We start from the raw sequence: 17,677 nt of genomic DNA on the forward strand, positions 1-17,677 counted from the left end.
ACAGCTGAGAGGTATTGGCTGGAGACAAAATTCTGTATAGATATTTTTGAACTGTAATCTGTATTTGAATTCTCAAGCTAGTAAAGAAGGAGGTAGTTATTTATGGTGATCAATGAGTGAGAAATCACAGCGAATAAACTTTTACTAATCTCCATATATTAGACAGTTGTGGAGCTAATATATGTTTGCTTTACAGAATGATTAAAGTTATTACGGTTATTAGAGTCCCAGGCACAGAGGCACTAAAAGAATTAGACTGGTGATGGTCATCCTAAGATGCTAAAAGTTCAAAGGGCTGGACAGTAAACTGAAAACATAGCTATACAATGCCTATACCACCATTTCGGTTTAGTGCATTAGTCTTCAACTCATTTGTCACCAGGATGTCCATATTGTTAATATCAGTGACTTATTAGGTACACTTCTAACAGTTTTAACATGATAAACAAACGGAGTATAAAAATGAATATTTATTACAACCTAATGACTAATGCCTTCAAAAGACATAAATTAGACCAAACACTGCATAACATTAAAAGAACAGTTTAGTACAGTACATCCAATGACAGAACAGAAATAATTAAGCAATTAATCAGTGAATACTTCTTCAAGACCTTTCATTGTTTAATCCTTTGGTTGCAAAATATTGAATTTTAATCTGAAAATGCCCCTTTATACAACAGATGATTTTTAAAATTTGTGTTCCTCTCTTTCATTCAAGGAAAATAGCTTACAAAAAAAATCACATTTGCTGTCATAGGGTTCACAGGTAAGTACTAGGATAATTGCCATTGTTGGCCATTTTAAGCCTAGCCGATTTCCCCTTGAAAGGTATGTCTGTGAGGTAAACGCCTTAACTATTATGCCACCCCACCCCTGTTTTTGGAAGACATACATGGCTACAGGACTACTTTCCATCACATTTTTTATATCTCTAACATGTTCCTGTAGTCTTTCCTTAAAACGTCTTCCATTTGGACCAATATAGACCAGATTACAAGAATGTCTTAGGACAAAAATTACGCTGTTAGTATTACAGTCAAATCTATGAGTCACTTGTACCTTTTTCTATTTCTTGCCCCAGAGTCTGTTGGTATACAAAAACAAATATAGCAGGCACCACACAAAAGGTGCTGCTTTATATACAATCTAAATATACTTCTCTTGATAAAGTGGCTATGTACTAAATAATCCGTAAATTTTTCTCCTCTCATATAAGACACTGATATATCTTTGGAAATATTATACTAAGACATTCATCTCCAACAATATACTTGCAACATTTTTTCATACGTAAAACCATTACTTGAAGAAAATACTACAGCCTATAAAAAAAGCAACATTTAGATTTTTTTAATGACGGTTTTTGATGGAAAAAAATTCTCCATGATTAACATCCCACTCTTGTCTTTCAAAATCCTTTTGGTCTTGTACCCTTTCTCTAGACATTCATGGCACCATATTATATGACTTATTAATTTATTAGGGACCAGAGGCACTACTTTCTGGAGAGTTACCTGCTGCATCAACACACACACACACACACACACACACACACACACACACACACACACACACACACACACACACACACACACACACACACACACACGCACACACACACACACACACACACGTATAATATACATTTTTGTATATTATACATATATATCCTTGTAAATATCCTTTAAATTAAAGACTTGGCTATTTAGTAAAGGCAATTGCATTTTTGTTAAATAAATAATATCATTTTAAAAATGTGATTTGATATTTAATTGTATATTGTATGCCTTCATTTCTGGAAAACTTGACTTCTGGCTTATATACATGTATGTGACCCAAGTTATCTCATTAGTCCATGCTGCCTTTAACCAGAGATTAGGGAAAAGCCTTGGTCAACAGAAGATCAGCTGAGCTAGAATGGTCTAGGACATTCCTTTAAAAATAATATCCCACAATCACACAGCCAAAGCAAGGTGCCTGAAACAGAAACACAGATTTTTTTTTCTGTGTGGAAAGCCCCCACACCCCACAAGCAGGGGACTATGATCTTGTCATCATCATCAACCCCCTTTTTCTCATTTACCTAGATGGGGTTGAGGTATCATGTCTACTGTCTCCATCCCTCAATTCAGTAGCACTCTCCTACTTTCAACAGTCATGCCTTACTGCATCAGGTATTCTATCAGACAATCCATCGCTTTGCTGGATGCCCTTTGTTCCTCTTACCTTCTTCTTGCCTGTCCCAAATCTTCTTCACCCCATTGTCTTCTGCTTTCTTGCACATGTACCCAAATGACTGTAATCTGTCCCCTGTGACCTTCTCTGCAAATGGAGCTACTTGGGCTTCTGCTCTGATATTCTAATCTCTTTTATCTGTCCCACAGTATGCATCCTACCACCCATTTCAGGCACTTTATCTCCATCACCTCTAGCTTCCACAATTGCTCTGCCTTCACTGCTCAGGTTTCTGCACCAGTAGTTTTGGATGCACACTGTTTTGTACATCTTACTTTTCAATTTCTTTGGCATTCCTCTTCTGGCATATACAACCCCTGACACTCTGTGCAAGCTGGCTGGAGCCCCTCTAATTCTTGCTTTGACCTCCTCATTCAGACTTCCTTTCTCCTCAACCACTTATCCCAGGTACTTGAAGCTGTAAACCTATTCTACTGTTTTCCCTTCTATCTCAGTTCTCAGCTTCTTCTGATTTCTCCCATTTGCTGACATTACAATTTTCTTATCTGTACTCAGTTTCATCCCATGTGCTTTTAGTTTTGCATTCCTTTCCTGTATCTTTTGCTGAGGGTCTTGCTTAGAGTCTGTCTGTAATGCCATATTGTCTGCATACAGCAAATTTGTTAATCTTTCCCCTCCTACTTGTTTGCTAATGTAGTCCACCACCAGCAGGTTTTAAGAGCTGAACCCTGGTGCATGCCCACTCCCACTGGGAACCCCACTGTGAATCCAAACACTGTTTATACTTCTGTTTTGGGTCTTTGTACATAGCCTGCACCAACTCTAGCAATGTTTTTGGGGACTTCAAACCACTGCATCACTGCCCAATTTTTGGGACTTTGCTATATGCTTTCTCCAAGCTTAGGAATGCAGCCTTCTTCATCTCTAGCATTTTCTTAACGATCTGTCTCACTGCAAACATCAGGGCAGTTGTGCTACATCCTGATGTGAATCCAAACTACTTATCTCCCAAACTAATTTCTAGTCTTCTGCATTTTCTTTTATCAGTCACCGTCTGCAGAACTTTATTTCAGTATGGAAGGAGTTTGATACCTTTATACTGCCCACAGCTGTGGATTCCCTTTGTTCTTGTACACTGGCACTAGTATGCAAATTCTCCAATTAGCTATGGTATGCCTCTGTTTCTCTCCATACTGCTTTGAGTACCCTCAGGAGCCATTTCTCCCCTAACTTACCCAACATCTTCTTGATCATATCTGCTGTGACCTCAATGAACCTGCTCTGCTTTCCCTGACATCATTTTCCTTAGTGCTGTGCTTACTTCTTCTATGGTGGGCTCCTCCTCTTCTTTCATCGTATGCTGTGTCCGGGGCAATGCAGCTTCTGTGGGATTTTCTTCATTCAGAAGCTGCAGAAAGCATCCCTTCATTTGCCTTTGATGTCCTGTAGATTATTACTTTTTTAATATAATTAACTACCGGCTTCTTGCACCACGGTGAAAAGAAAGGCATGTTCAGAAGATCCCATCTAACCATCTTTTTGACATGATGTCCTCTTTATGGAAATGGTTTTTAAGTAGGTTTCCTAGTTAACTATCTTTGAAACTTACAATTCTGTACATTGCAGGCTGTGAAACTATCTGGGGTGGTTTAAAATGAGAATGTAAATATTGGAAAACTGGGTGCTACTCACTCAGCATTTTATTCGGCTGTGTAGGTATGTGAAAGGTATGCCAAGTGTCGGATGTGCAAGATGTGTAATGTTTTAATTTTCATAGCCATTTTCACATAAATATTAAACAAGGAGGAAATGTAACACTTGCTTTGACATTGCAAAACCAACCTCTGATCTGATTCAAAGTTCCATTCTACACCAGATATGACTTGTATGATACCTATGTGGTATCGTAAGTCAGTGGGAAGCTAATATATGTATGCAGTGCTGTGTCTGTAGGGATTTGGCAACACAGCCATCATGGCTCAGAAAGATCCTGGCTTTGCATCAGAAATTGTAAAATCATACCGTTAAAAAAAAAAGATAAAAATCAAGACTAACCTGATTATACCTTTCTTTCCAGATGATAGCACTGTCATTAATTTTAATCCATCCATCTTTTAGGATGCGGAGGTCAAATTCACCAACTTTGACACACTGTATGGTTCCATCCTGTGTGATCCTCTGGTTTACTATATCAAATAATGGTGGTGGGTCACCATTCTCATCAAAAAAAATTTCATCATCAGCCTTATTTTTGATTCGTATATATTTCAAATAATGTAATAGCTAAAAATATAAAATTTAACAATTGTAAAACATATTAGAGACCAGTAGGACACAGGATGAGATAGAATAGCACAAAAAACAGATATCCATATGTGCACACTCAAACAAACAACCACAAAGACACTTGCGAAAACACACACACACACACACACACACACACACACACACACACACACACACACACACACACACACACACACGTTACACTATTTAATTTGTTTTTAAATAGTACACAGGTCATTATTTTCTCAATGATCGATTGACTTAATTATATCTGTAAGTATTTATTGTGTATAGCTGGCTATGTTTTGTGGTTCACCCCTATAATTTTGGGAGATGCTTACGCATCAGCATAAGCCTTTAATACCTCCCATATTCATTCTTCCTTCCCCAGTCATTTACTTTTACATATGCTTTTCACTACATCTGTCCAGTGCATATCTATGTATGGGGATTGACACTGGTAGTTAAAAATATCTACAGTACAGTCCCTATGTTATCAAAACACCCAGCATGAACATCAAGCTAGTTTGTGTTGACACTTCCACACTGTTCAACTCCCTGCAGGTTTAAAACGTATAAACACAACCAAAAATTTCAAACACATAAGCAATAACTACTAATTAATTAAAAGCTTCAGCTGCAGCTACTGTCAAAAGATTAAAAAACTTCCACATGCGTCAGTGCATAAAAAATATCACTAATATAAAGAAACCTACACATGTACCACACTCATTAGCTGTAAACCTCCTGCTAGTACTCCCAAATCTCTGCTGCAGTTCCTTGACAGAAATATGCCTCTCCCATAACAGAACATATCTGTTATAGCATACATATATCATTAAATGTTGAGGCAAAGCAAAGCCCAAAACCAGTAAACAACCACCAACAAAAAAAAATCCACGGCGCAGGCCAAGAGTTATAGCAGGCACGGTCCAACAGAACAATAACACTTGTTATAAAATAAACTGTTTAATATAAAACTTTTAAAACTGAAGCACTTTCATCATAAAATTAAAGGACGTCTTCAAAAGTATAGAATGATACCCATTACAAGTTTAAATATTCTGCCATAATAGTCACATGACATCGTCTCCATAAAATTTAAAGACATATGTACATTATTTAAGTTCTTGTAAAGAACTGATTTTTTTCTCTTTTCCACAATTGAAATACTAAACGTATGTATATTATAACTTTTGTAAATCATAAAATCTACAATAAAATAAAGTGATGTCTACCTTTCAAGTGCTTTTAATTTTAATAAACATCTTATTGGACATTGCGCATTCAGCCCTAAACCAAGGCAGGTGCAACTGCCAATGTAATTCTCTCACTTCCAACCAAAGGTTGTGATTTCCATGCCTGCTATTAGATGGCACTTGCTCAAGAATAAAAAACTTAAAATGGTGGCCAGGGCTGCTTATGATATGTTTTGCTAATGCATTAGTGTTTTTGTTGTTTCTTATGCGACATATGTGTTCATACATATGTTGCTTGAAAGCCCACTAAATTTTGCCAACATAGTATTCCCCACATATCTGACATATAGAGAAAGGTAAGCCACATGTTTTGAAAGACAATTATAGTGTTTTACTATTTTTATCATCATACCACTCAAATTGAGTACCAACCATAACATATTTACAATAATTACAAAATCCACATTTTGTCATTCCCTTTAGCTTAGCACTACCTTTCTTCCTTTCCAATCTCTCAGCCAAGTTTTTGAGACTTCTACCCCTTCGATACACAATAGAAGGACCCTCCCCCAATTTAAGGTTTAAGTCCATGTTGTCCTTAAACAACATCCAGTTTTTCTGCATAATCCATTTTACCATGTAAGTGTCATCATTGTATCTAGTAATTAATAAATTAGGATATGAAATTTTAGATGCCTTTTTGTGTATAAATGATTCATTAACATCAGCATGTGATGCAGACAGAATTGGTGAAAAATGCCCAGACCTCCTCTTTAAAATAACTTCTATTTAACTTTTTTTAACCAACTTCTTATGATAACCTGTCTGTAAAAACATAACTTCCATAAACTGACATTCTTTGCCAAAATGTAACTCATTAATGACCATATGGGCAGCCCTTATGAACTGCCCTTTTACTATAGCCCTCTTTTGGTAAAAGGGATGTGTACTGGAAAAATGAAGCCTAGTATTAGAATAAGTTGGTTTTCTATAAATAGTGGCTTTGTATGCCCTATTTTCAAAATCTTTTTCCAAGTACACTTGTAAAAATGGGATGGTTATTTCACTAAGGTCACAAGTAAAAACAAAAATGTCAGTATTATTGTTAATATAATCAATGAACTCACTTAAATAATCCTTAGAATCATTCCACACTATAAAAATATCACCCTGGTATCTGATATACATTCTTAATGCCTTGTTAAATGAATTATTCAAAACAAAATGCTTCTCCCAATGAACCATAGTTAAGCTGGCAAAGAGTGAGCCATAGCTGGAACCCATAGCAACCCCACTTGCTTGGAGGTAATGCTTACCCTCAAAAAATAAAAAAATGTTATTTTAAAATAATATCTAACATTTCCTCATAAACATAGACATTACACTGCACATAGTTGCTCTCTTTATATTCCCTTCCATATTCTCACATAAATCTAGTCTGATGATAACAAGTACAAAAAGATTTGGGTTGTTGATCACAACTAGACCGAACCACCAAGAGTAAAGAGAGAAGGCAGCGGCAGCAGTAAACAGAATGATGAGATGTATAATCAGGGGTTAGATTCTAGAATCAAAGAATTTATGGTTCTACAATACATGTCCTTGGTCAGGTGACACCTTGAGGTAAGGGCTGTATGTAATTTCAGAGGCTATATAAGGAAAAGGGCAATCAATGATGACATTGGAAACCTCCAGACACTGCACCCAACCCAATTTGGTTTTGTTAAGGGTTGGTCCTTCCTACTCAACCAGGTGGACTTCTTTGAGAAGGTCACCAAAGCAATGGATGAATGCAGGATGGTTCACACTGCCTACCTTTACCTGGCCAAGGTATTTGGCACAGTACCCCATTCAGGCATTGTTGACAAACTCAAGAGGTTAGGTGCATGTCACTTGGTGGATAGTCAGCTGGCTCACAGACAGGACCCAGGAAGTTAGAACTGGGGAGTCCACCTCTACAAAGAGGGCAGTCACAAGTGGAATCCCTCAGGGATCAGTCCTGGACTGCTCCTTTCTGGCATTTACTTCTCTGAGGTCAAGGCCAATGTCAGTGACTTCAGGCTGACTAAAGTTGCAGATGATTGCAAATTAGGAGCTATCATTGCATCCACCGCTGACACAAATGTTCTCCAGGAAGGGCTGACATAGACAAACAGCTGGTGTCAGAGCCATGGACTAAAACTAAATGCCAAGAAATGCAGAATAGTATCCTTTGGGAAGTCATCCACCCCTGGAAACAACACACCCCTAAGAGTTGACCCAGTAGTCAGGGACTTGGGGACACACATAGACAGTAATCTAGCCTTTGACCATCATGTGTCTGCAGTAGTGAGGAAATCATTCTATATTGTGCAACTTATAAACAAAGGTATGGCATCCAAGTCCAAGGAAGTCATTATTCCACTTTATTTTGCATTCATTATATCTATCATTGAGTACAATACCCCTTTTGTACCTAACCAGACATATCCAACAATTGGAATGTCCACAGAGGTTCCTCACTAAAAGAATAGAGGGTGTAAGTAACATGTCCTTTGCAGATTACCTAAAGGTCCTATCCCTGTATTCTGTCTCCTATATGTTGTTGAGGGGAGATCTATGCCTGGCATATAAGGCATTGTCAGACCCCACTCTGATGGAGCTCCTGCATATCCACAAAACAAACAGCACCAGAATTACCCATTAAGACTTAAACCTTGGTTGTGATATAAATAGGACCTGCAGGTGAGACAGGTATATATATCCCAGAGACTACCACTTCTTTGGAACAGGCTCCCCATCCATTGAATCAGAGTTCCTCCCTAACTCAGTTTAAGTGTAACGTGGACAACTGGAAGAGAACATGAAATTCATCCCTGGTTTGGAATATATGTCTCTAATAGACAAAGGCAGTCAGTAAATTGTTCATCTTCCAGGTTCTGCTTGTAAATATTTCATCTTACAAGCCCCTGCTTACACTTACCAATCATACCAGAACATGTCAGAGATTTGGGATGCATGGCTAGGCTTAGAAAGGCCCTTGTGGTTGTTAGCCTGGTAGATACCTACGAACCTATAAGCTGATGAAAAAAATGCAGAGGAATGCTACGGGAAAGTTCTATGGGATAGAGAAGAGAACATATCACCGGAGATTAGTAGACACCAGAAGAGCTATAGCTGTTGTCATTTCAGACAGGAAGAAACATGGTAATATGATATTGGTGTACAAATAGGAAAGGGTCATCCTGAATAGGACAAGTGGGAGGGGAGGACAGGATGTAGACAGGAGACTGTAAGGGCTGACTACTGTTTTGATCCATAAAAGTACTTCTTTGCGTAGAAGGCTATTCATCCATAGAACAGACTACTGGAATCAGAGGTGCACGGAGAAAAAGAGAGAGAAAATACACAGAGGTGTTCAACAGAATATGGGACACATAAAGAAAAGGTAAGGACAAAGGTGCAGATGGAGTAAAGATTGAACATTAAATGCACTGAAAAATGTCAGACAAGATAGGTGCATTGTGTCCGTCTGCCATCATCCAAATGTAATGTAGTCTTTATTTCTGATCAACAGAAACAATGATTACCAAAATCTAATTTCATCCTGCATTGGGACAAATCTCAACTGACCAAAATGTGACAACTGACACACATACAAACACCTTCAAATCACAGCAGCCACGGTATCTAACAATGCTTCTAACCAGCACATACAGTTGGATTGGATAGTTACTACAAGCTTACTTAGATATGAAGTGCAATTCCAACCAAACTCATTCAGTGATTGCTGCCTAGTAAAGTCCTTTAGGCCTTCAAACATATACAGCTACCCGCTTTCATCACCAGATACCGATTTCCCATAAACAAGGAAATTGTACTATATAATTTTCTTATAGCCTGGTCTTCGATATTTGTTTTCACAAACCCAGCTGTTCCTGTAAAATATGTTCTATGGCTCTGCCGAGCATACAATAAACAATATACTCAGCCACTAACTACAGAGTCATATTAATAGATTCACCCTGGCTAAACACAGACATAAAATCACTACTCTGTGTTAAGTTCAGTGTATGGCAAAAGTGAAGAAGACCAGTTACCCCCCATCCACCATAAGTAGATGGCACACACCTGCAAATTGCAGATAAATATATCAAAGGCTGAATATTTCCATACACAGCAGAAGAAATGGTTCAGTCAGTCTAAAAAAATGAAGATTAGCATTAATACAGCCTATCAACTAGGCATAAAAGATCATCCAAGTTGAAATGGCATTTGTAATCACTTTCTTAAAACCCAGACTTCATACCCCAACCAAAGCCAAATAACCACTAACACTGTAATGGACACCATAAGTCACTCACACTATTCACCTCAGTTTCATTTCCAGATCATTTTTATTTATTTATTTATTTGTCTTTGTTGAGTCAGAAAGTCCAGCTGAGCCCATTTTCAGCAGAGGCCCAGAGAGAAAAATTCCATCACAGTACATTTATATTAACGAGTGAATTTCAGACAGTTCTCAGAAAAACAGAAGTTGCATTTTTCATGAAAAAATAAACATGATTACAAGAAGTTATATACAGTAAAGCATTCACATCAACAATTGTAAGTCTATACAGTTGTTTCAGCTGTAAAATCTTGCATGATGTAAAAGGATTGATACTGCAGAAGTAAAACATTATTGTAAAAAAGTTTAGTGTTCTTACATTTCAGTCAATAAAGGCTTGCAAGGACTTCAAGATATGCAATGAAGTAAGTCATAAAATTATGTAGGAAGGGAGATTATAGTATTGCACGACTTTCTAAAATGTTCAAGAGATATAATGAAGTAAGTTTTTAATGTAGGGCATTGTTCAGGATAGTATATCAGTTTGTATGCCATAACTAGCTGAGAGTATGTTATGTAGTTGTTAAGCACTAGCCAGTTTAGCTACTTTAAGGCTTGGCAATGGTGAGGTCAGTGAGCAAATTAGCAGAAAAGAAGTTTAAAAAAGTACTGCGAAAGCTTGTTGACAAAATAAGTGCAAAAAATCCTTTTCATCCATTGTTTATAAAGTTAATATGCCCATTTAGACCATAACTATTAACCCACATTTTCAGTATCTCACTTTGTACTGAAATTGTCCTACCAAGTTGAAAACATGCAGTAATAGCTCTAGTAACAAAAAAATTTTACTTTCAGGCCTATCAACACGGGCAAAGAGTTATGGGTGTTATATGGTGGAAGGCACCTGAAATGGATTCAGTGCTGGCTCTGAGGAGGAGTATGAGCAGAATAGGGGTGAATTTATAGAGGTGTTTAGGAAGTTAGAGATGGGGTCACTGGGGGTTGGTAGGTTTGGAGGAGGTATGGTAAAGGGAGTGTGAAGTTGGATTTCTCAGTGAGTGGTAGGTGGAGAATGGAGAGTATAAACAAGTGGGGTAGGTCTTGGGGTTCAAGTGAGTGATTGTGGGGCTTTGCAGTAGGTTAGTGAAGAGTAGGTTAAGAGATGGGGTTACTGATGTTGTGGTATTGAGTTAAAGGAATTAGGAGAAGATGGTGAGGTGGAGCATTGTGGTAGGTACTGTAGAAAACGAGTTCTAAAAGTAAGCAGCATGAGTCTTTGATGATGGAAAAATACCAGAGAGTCAATATGGGAAGGTGACAAGGTTGAAAATGATGTCTTGTTTGTTAGTGGAGTTATTTAAGTGGGGATGGTGATGAAACTGGATGGAAGCTTATTGTAGGAATATATCACATTAAGGTGGTTGAGGAAGTGGGATGTAGGCTAAGTGAAGTTGTGTGTACCTTTAATGGGTGGACAGAAGTGGGTGGGTAAATGGTGGAGATGTTGATGTATAAACGGAAGATCTTAGGGGTGGCTGGGAAGCTGGGAGTGGGACGGGAGCATAAAAGAATACACCTGCCCTAAGCTGGAATAAGTCTTTAAAGGTATGCAAGGTGGATGCAGGGGATGTAGAGGTCACACAGCCCAAGCACACTAGTGGTCTTAAGGCATTTGACACTAATGATCTCATCACAAAGTTTACACTGTAGAATTAAGAAAATAACCCTTACAGTCATTCTACTTATCATAGGAAGGTAGAACTGACACATATAATTGAACAGTAGCCCCTTAGAAACCACCCAGCTTAAATCTAACTACCACAATGTTCTGTACTGAGTTGTTTGCTTTTCTCAGTTTAAAAAAAAAACACCTTGTTTACCCACCTCCACCATTTAAACCTAACTATTTAAACACACCATCTGATTTGTATTTATCCATGGCAAAATGTCATTACTATTCAAGAATTCTGCCCAAAAGGATTTTAGCAGGCTCTGGAACTGTTGCATTCTAATGCACTTCTGAATATGTGCCTCACAAATACACTATCATATCTGGCTCTCCACAAAATAAAAAAAAAATCTCAAACTTTAGTCTCCTCACTGTAACAAATCTACAAACAACTTTATCTCCAGTGTGCTTAACTACTGTTAGCTAGGTTAAGGATTAGATCCTACTGTCAACTTGACATACCACACTGACCTTGCCTATAAAATCATTCCTTCTAAACTAAGTCTGATCTACAAAAATTACTTGATTTCTAACCCAAAATTAAAACTGGCAATTATTAAAAACACACATATCCTAAAACTTGAATATATCCTGCAGATATTCAACTTAGCATCCATGAAGCTGTTCATCTGACGTTCAATGCTTCTGAATAATAGATTAATCTAACTTTTTGTTAATTAAGTTTCCTATTACATAAACTTCTGTTTGCTAGTCGCTGCTCACCCATCACTCTTATACTGATAGTCCTAGATATGTATTATGTACTACAGTCTGAAGACAGAAGTGTTATTATATCACAAAGAACAAACTACAATGTTAACACAGCAGACAGGGCTTTCTCCTAAACAAATCCATTAATGTGGAATGTTATACCCTCATGAATTAAACAACAGACAGCCATGAATGCCTTTAGATCTATGCTCCCCTGTCACTTCACTCCCCGGGATTCAGTAATGCTTGCACTAAGTGTACACTGTTCGGAGTGAACAGACAACTCACACCTTCTTCCTCCTAATTTTGGTTTTCCTACTAATATCCTTGCAGCTTTAAATATTGACAGGGATTCATAAAGGTTACCACAAGGTGTAGACTACATGCACACAGTGTAATCTTTCTGAGTGACTAGAAAGCACAAAATGTGTGATAAGAATGTTCTTGAATACATATCATGTACACTTAGTGTACACTTTACTGAATCTGGCTCACTGACTTTTCACAATGTAAATGTTTCGTAACAATAGCTAAAATCCTTCCTATTCATAATACTTCAAACTTTCTATGCCAACACAGAATATTTAACTCCTTTCAGTCTGGTTTCCTAAAGTCTAAATCAATTTGTTGTCATATGGGTTAGAAATTATTTTTGCTTTATTGCTCGCTGCTTGAACCTTTATTGTATACATTTCTTAACAAGTTTGTTAAAGTGTTACTTGCTATTGTGAAATGTTATTTACGTTTGTCTCTCGCTGATTGTGACTTCATGCTTATTTACATATCTGTTTCCGTGATTTACCTTCAGGTGGTTATCAACATCCTGAAAGTAAACCACTCTATATTGTAATTGGAAATGTCGACTTTCTAGTAAATATTACTTAAAACATAACCATCCCCATCCTCCTGTATATATACTAACTCCAAGACTGCACAAACCCCAAGGAAAGTGAACATTCCCAACCCGACGATTGCTAATCTCACATACCTGTCAGTTATCTGTATAGTCAACCAAATGCAGTCGATTAAACAGATGTTGGCCAAACTCCCTATCAACCAAACCAACAGAACCCATTTCATTGTTTATGCCTTGCATTGTGGTTGTAAAGGGTCCTTGTACCAGCTTTTTTTACCTGCCTAATAAATAAAAATGAATAAATCACCAGTCATGTCTGGGAAGCATCACATTAATTTGGACTCTAAAGCAAATCATGGTGTATACATTTCAAACTTATTATAATGGGCACACTTCCCTTATGTGTTGCAGAAATTGTTTTATTTAAAGATACTCGTTTCGTGAATCACTCATGCAACATATTGCATTCTACTCTACCCAAAGAAATAGAAAACATCACCAAGTAGCTGTGGAATACACTCAGGCTCATTTCCAGGCATGTACAGTTCTCTGTATCCAGCTATGCTGAGTATCTGGCAATCACCCAGCAATATAATATGTTCAGCTATACCTCTGTTCATTGAGTTGTCTCACCCAAGTACCTTGCAGCAGACCCAAACTCTTAAAAAATGTGCCATGCCTCTGCACTGTCATTTTTGAAGACACAAGTGTGTGCCTGCATGTGCATATATATGTGCGGGGGTGCGGGCGTGCACAAACATGCATGTATATATATATATATATATATATATATATATATATATATATATATATATATGTGTGTGTGTGTGTGTGTGTTTGTATGTGTGTGTGCGTGTGTGCGTGTGCGTGTGCATGTGTGTGTGTGTGTGTGTGTGTGTGTGTGTGTGTGTGTGCGTGTGTGTGTGTGTGTGTGGGTACATGCAAAATTAAGTTGTTTCATTTAAAGAAAATGACAAACAAGCTACCTGCTTTAATGGAAGTAAAGAGAATATGTGCAAAAAGATGCTTATCCCCCGATAAGTGGAGCTGATTAGATTAGGAAATGGGGCATCTTATTAGTGGCAGCAGAAATAAATTGGTGAGAGATGCATTGTTGGTATTGTTCATAAATCTGGGCATAGAAGACATGGTGAAGTTGATGTACTAGATGTAGCTGATTTGGAAAAAATCAAAACATATGACACTTCATACATGTGAGAGAAAGCAGCCTAAATGTTGTGTAGAAAAATAGGAGGTATTATTAGGAAAAATGTCATATGCAATGGAAAAAAAGTATAAGCTAAAAGAATGGTGAGGAAGGTGGGTACAAAACAAAAGAAGGCCAGGTTGTGCAGTGAAAGGAAATGTAGTCAAAAAGGGTGGAGTTGGTGAGGCCCTGGTAACATAAAGCTGTTTCTATTGTCTGAATAAATTCAATTCCTACATTGTGGATTTGACTATCTCAAAAAGGAGCAAAACAAAGGGGATGCTTACATGAAATGAATGAGTTAAACTGTTTTTGAATATCTTATACATAATCATGACTTGACATTAGTAAATGTCAATAAAATTCCTTTGTGGTTTATCTCTTAGATGTTTTTATCGTATAAAGATTGTTGTGGTCAGTTTAGTATTAAGCAAAAGCTTAAGAAAATGTTTGATAAAAAATGATGTACCTGCCATGGTTTAAAGTAATTGATATCAGCACATGTTGTGTTGAGAAATGGTCCTCCTTCATTTTCACATGACAACAGAAGATTTAATGCCTGGGCCAGAGCATTCACAGAATTATAGACACGATATGAAATGAAGTTTAATTCATCAAACAAGGATTTGCCAAGCATTTGCAGCTTTTCTTTTCCTGTACAAAGTACAGAACCCTGATCAACTGCACTCTGAGTTGTTGTTTTGTTAATTTCATTCTGTTGCCATGTGCAGCCAAAGGCCTTCTCCCAAAAACTTACTACAAATATATCTCCTGGTGACCGAGTGGGATGAATATTGTAAAGGAACTCTCTGTACCCTGTGAGGTGCCTTGAACGGCGTGCAAGGCTAATAGTGGAATTCATGACATTCCATGTCTCCTTTCTACTGTACTGGTTGGAAATGGTGCAGTCTGGTCCTGTGAAAATCCATGACAGCCTGGTTGTATTGTATAATGATATCTCATCTGCCACTGACAGCCAGTTTCCCTTGGACACATAGACCACAATTACATTTACAGATAATGTTTGAATCTGCCCCATTATCTGTGAAACTTTTGCCTTCAAATTTGTTTTAGGTACTGTTTCTAAGAAGGCAACGCAAGATCCAGCAGCAGTGATTTCTGTCTTCAGTTTTTGGCTACCTGCTTGTCCATAATCATCAGCAGATGCGATTATTCCAATCCATGTCCACTCAAAGTGTAGCAGCAGCCGTACCAAACCAAGGGAATACATGCTGTCACTTGGAATTGTCCGTAGAAAGGAAGGAAACTGGCACTTGTCGCTCAGGAAGGAAACTACTGCTCCTTGACTTATCTGTCAACACAATACATTATGAAGAATTTTTAATATGAAATTACCTTTTGTAATTACCATCAGGTAGCTAGAGAGTCAGAGGTGTTCATATGTTCATGTAATGATGAAACTGCCATGTATTCAGAAGACTAGATGTTGCTTTTCACAACCTCTGCTTGCATATTGTACAACTCTTAGCTAGTTAACTATTCAGTATTTCTGGGTTATGTCTCAGAGCAGTTGAGAAATCATATACGAAATTTAAAAAAATGAATTAAAATTGCAATTAAAGCAAAAATTAGATGAAAAAAATTGAAGTAACGTATTTGTGATTGGATGTGGTTGTATGATTATGTGTAAGCATGTAAATCTGCTGGGAGTAGGGATTCTAAACTTCACTTTCTGTTCACCTGCTTTACAAATTATACATTAACTTGACTGGCTGGTTTGGTAACATTTTCTGACATGGAAGAAAATAGCTAAATAAACTGAAAAGGCATACATTCTTCAGCAATTGGCTAAAAATGAAGTGCAGGCATTGGAGATGCAAGTTACAAATGGCTATGAAGAAGAGTACAGTAAATCTAAGTACTGTGTGAGCTATGACATAAGCATGCGACTCGTAGCTGAATACTGATTCATAGAAAGAGACATATATAAAACATCACAGAACCTCTGACTCTTCTGTGAGTGCTAAAAGTTTTCTCTCAGTAGTAAAATCTGTCAGTGCAGGCACCTTCCCAGTCTAACCATTTATTGATTCATTGCTGAGTTGCTGGGGTATGTACTAATCACAGCTATCTGGGTCAGCTGTGTGCTAGAATGCATTTAATTGTTGCTGATTACCTTGAGAGAACTTTTAATGTGAAACAGCTTTTTCCAAATGATGTTCTAAACTTGTAGTTTTATTTCAGCTTCTCCATTTAAAGTATACATTGCTGGGATACAAGTCTGCTCCTTCAATGCTCTGCTGCTATTTACAGTTGGTAGCTCATAGCCAGTTAGACGGAAGGTGCACAAGAGTCCTACAAATCTCATGATAGTCTGTTACTGCTAACTGACATTCAGCTGTATGCTGTTCATTATAGCCACTCTGTAAATCAACAGTGTTCTTCCACTTTATACAGTGTATTTAAGACTACTAGCTTCATGCAACTAATCAGTTATCTAAAGTACAAGGGAATCAGTGCTTTATTTGGGAAGAATGACTAAGGCTTACTTTTATCACCATGATATGGGTTGGCATTGTGGTATATAAAGGTGCTAGACCATCCATCCACACTTATAAGTCTCAGCTGACTCCTAGAATGATCCCACAAACAGCCACCACTGTCCACAGAGTTTGCAAAGCAACTAGTGGAATGAAAGCAGATTGCCAGGCCTTCATCTGTACTACACATGCATGTGCACATACCTGTGGACAGTTTAGAAGTTGTCAATCAACCTACCACATATCTTTGAAATCTGGGAGGAAGCGGTGTAGCTGGAAAAAAAATCATGTGAACTCAGGCAGGGTATAAGCTTCGACATAGAATATACCCCAGTCAGGAACTGAGCTAGAGACCTCCTGCTGTGGGACAACAAGGCTACTCTGTGTGATACTGAGCCACCCAATATTTTAGCACATGTGCACAAATGTGAAATTTCACCATAGTCTAAGGTACATTTTATCCAAATATATATTCTGCAAGAACTGCTTATTTCAAACAGAATACATTGGCGACATTTGTAAACCATGTGCTGTTGAATTTCAGCAGCTCCAAACAAAATTTACTGGACAGAATGAGAAGAAAGAAAAAAAAAATAGTGACTCACTAGAGTCAAAGAAATATTCTTCTGACAAATCTGGAAGGTGGTGGTGTGAGTACTGTTTACATTTAACATCAGGGG

At 37.6% G+C, this 17,677-nt stretch overlaps 1 protein-coding gene across 1 annotated transcript in view; it reads right to left on the reverse strand.

Moving 5' to 3' along the window:
• Positions 1-17,677, reverse strand: part of LOC122806133 (vomeronasal type-2 receptor 1-like) — a 61,534-nt gene that overhangs the window by 14,479 nt on the left and 29,378 nt on the right. Inside the window, exons 2-3 of the mRNA XM_044076370.1 lie at positions 14,966-15,808; positions 4,255-4,482 (exon numbers count right to left, since the gene is read on the reverse strand). Of these exons, the coding sequence (XP_043932305.1) occupies positions 4,255-4,482; positions 14,966-15,808 (1,071 nt within the window). The remainder of the gene's footprint in view (positions 1-4,254; positions 4,483-14,965; positions 15,809-17,677) is intronic.

The sequence above is a fragment of the Protopterus annectens genome, chromosome 7.part0 (genome assembly GCF_019279795.1).
Source record: "Protopterus annectens isolate FY-2018-M chromosome 7.part0, PAN1.0, whole genome shotgun sequence".
Taxonomy (NCBI): domain Eukaryota; kingdom Metazoa; phylum Chordata; order Ceratodontiformes; family Protopteridae; genus Protopterus; species Protopterus annectens.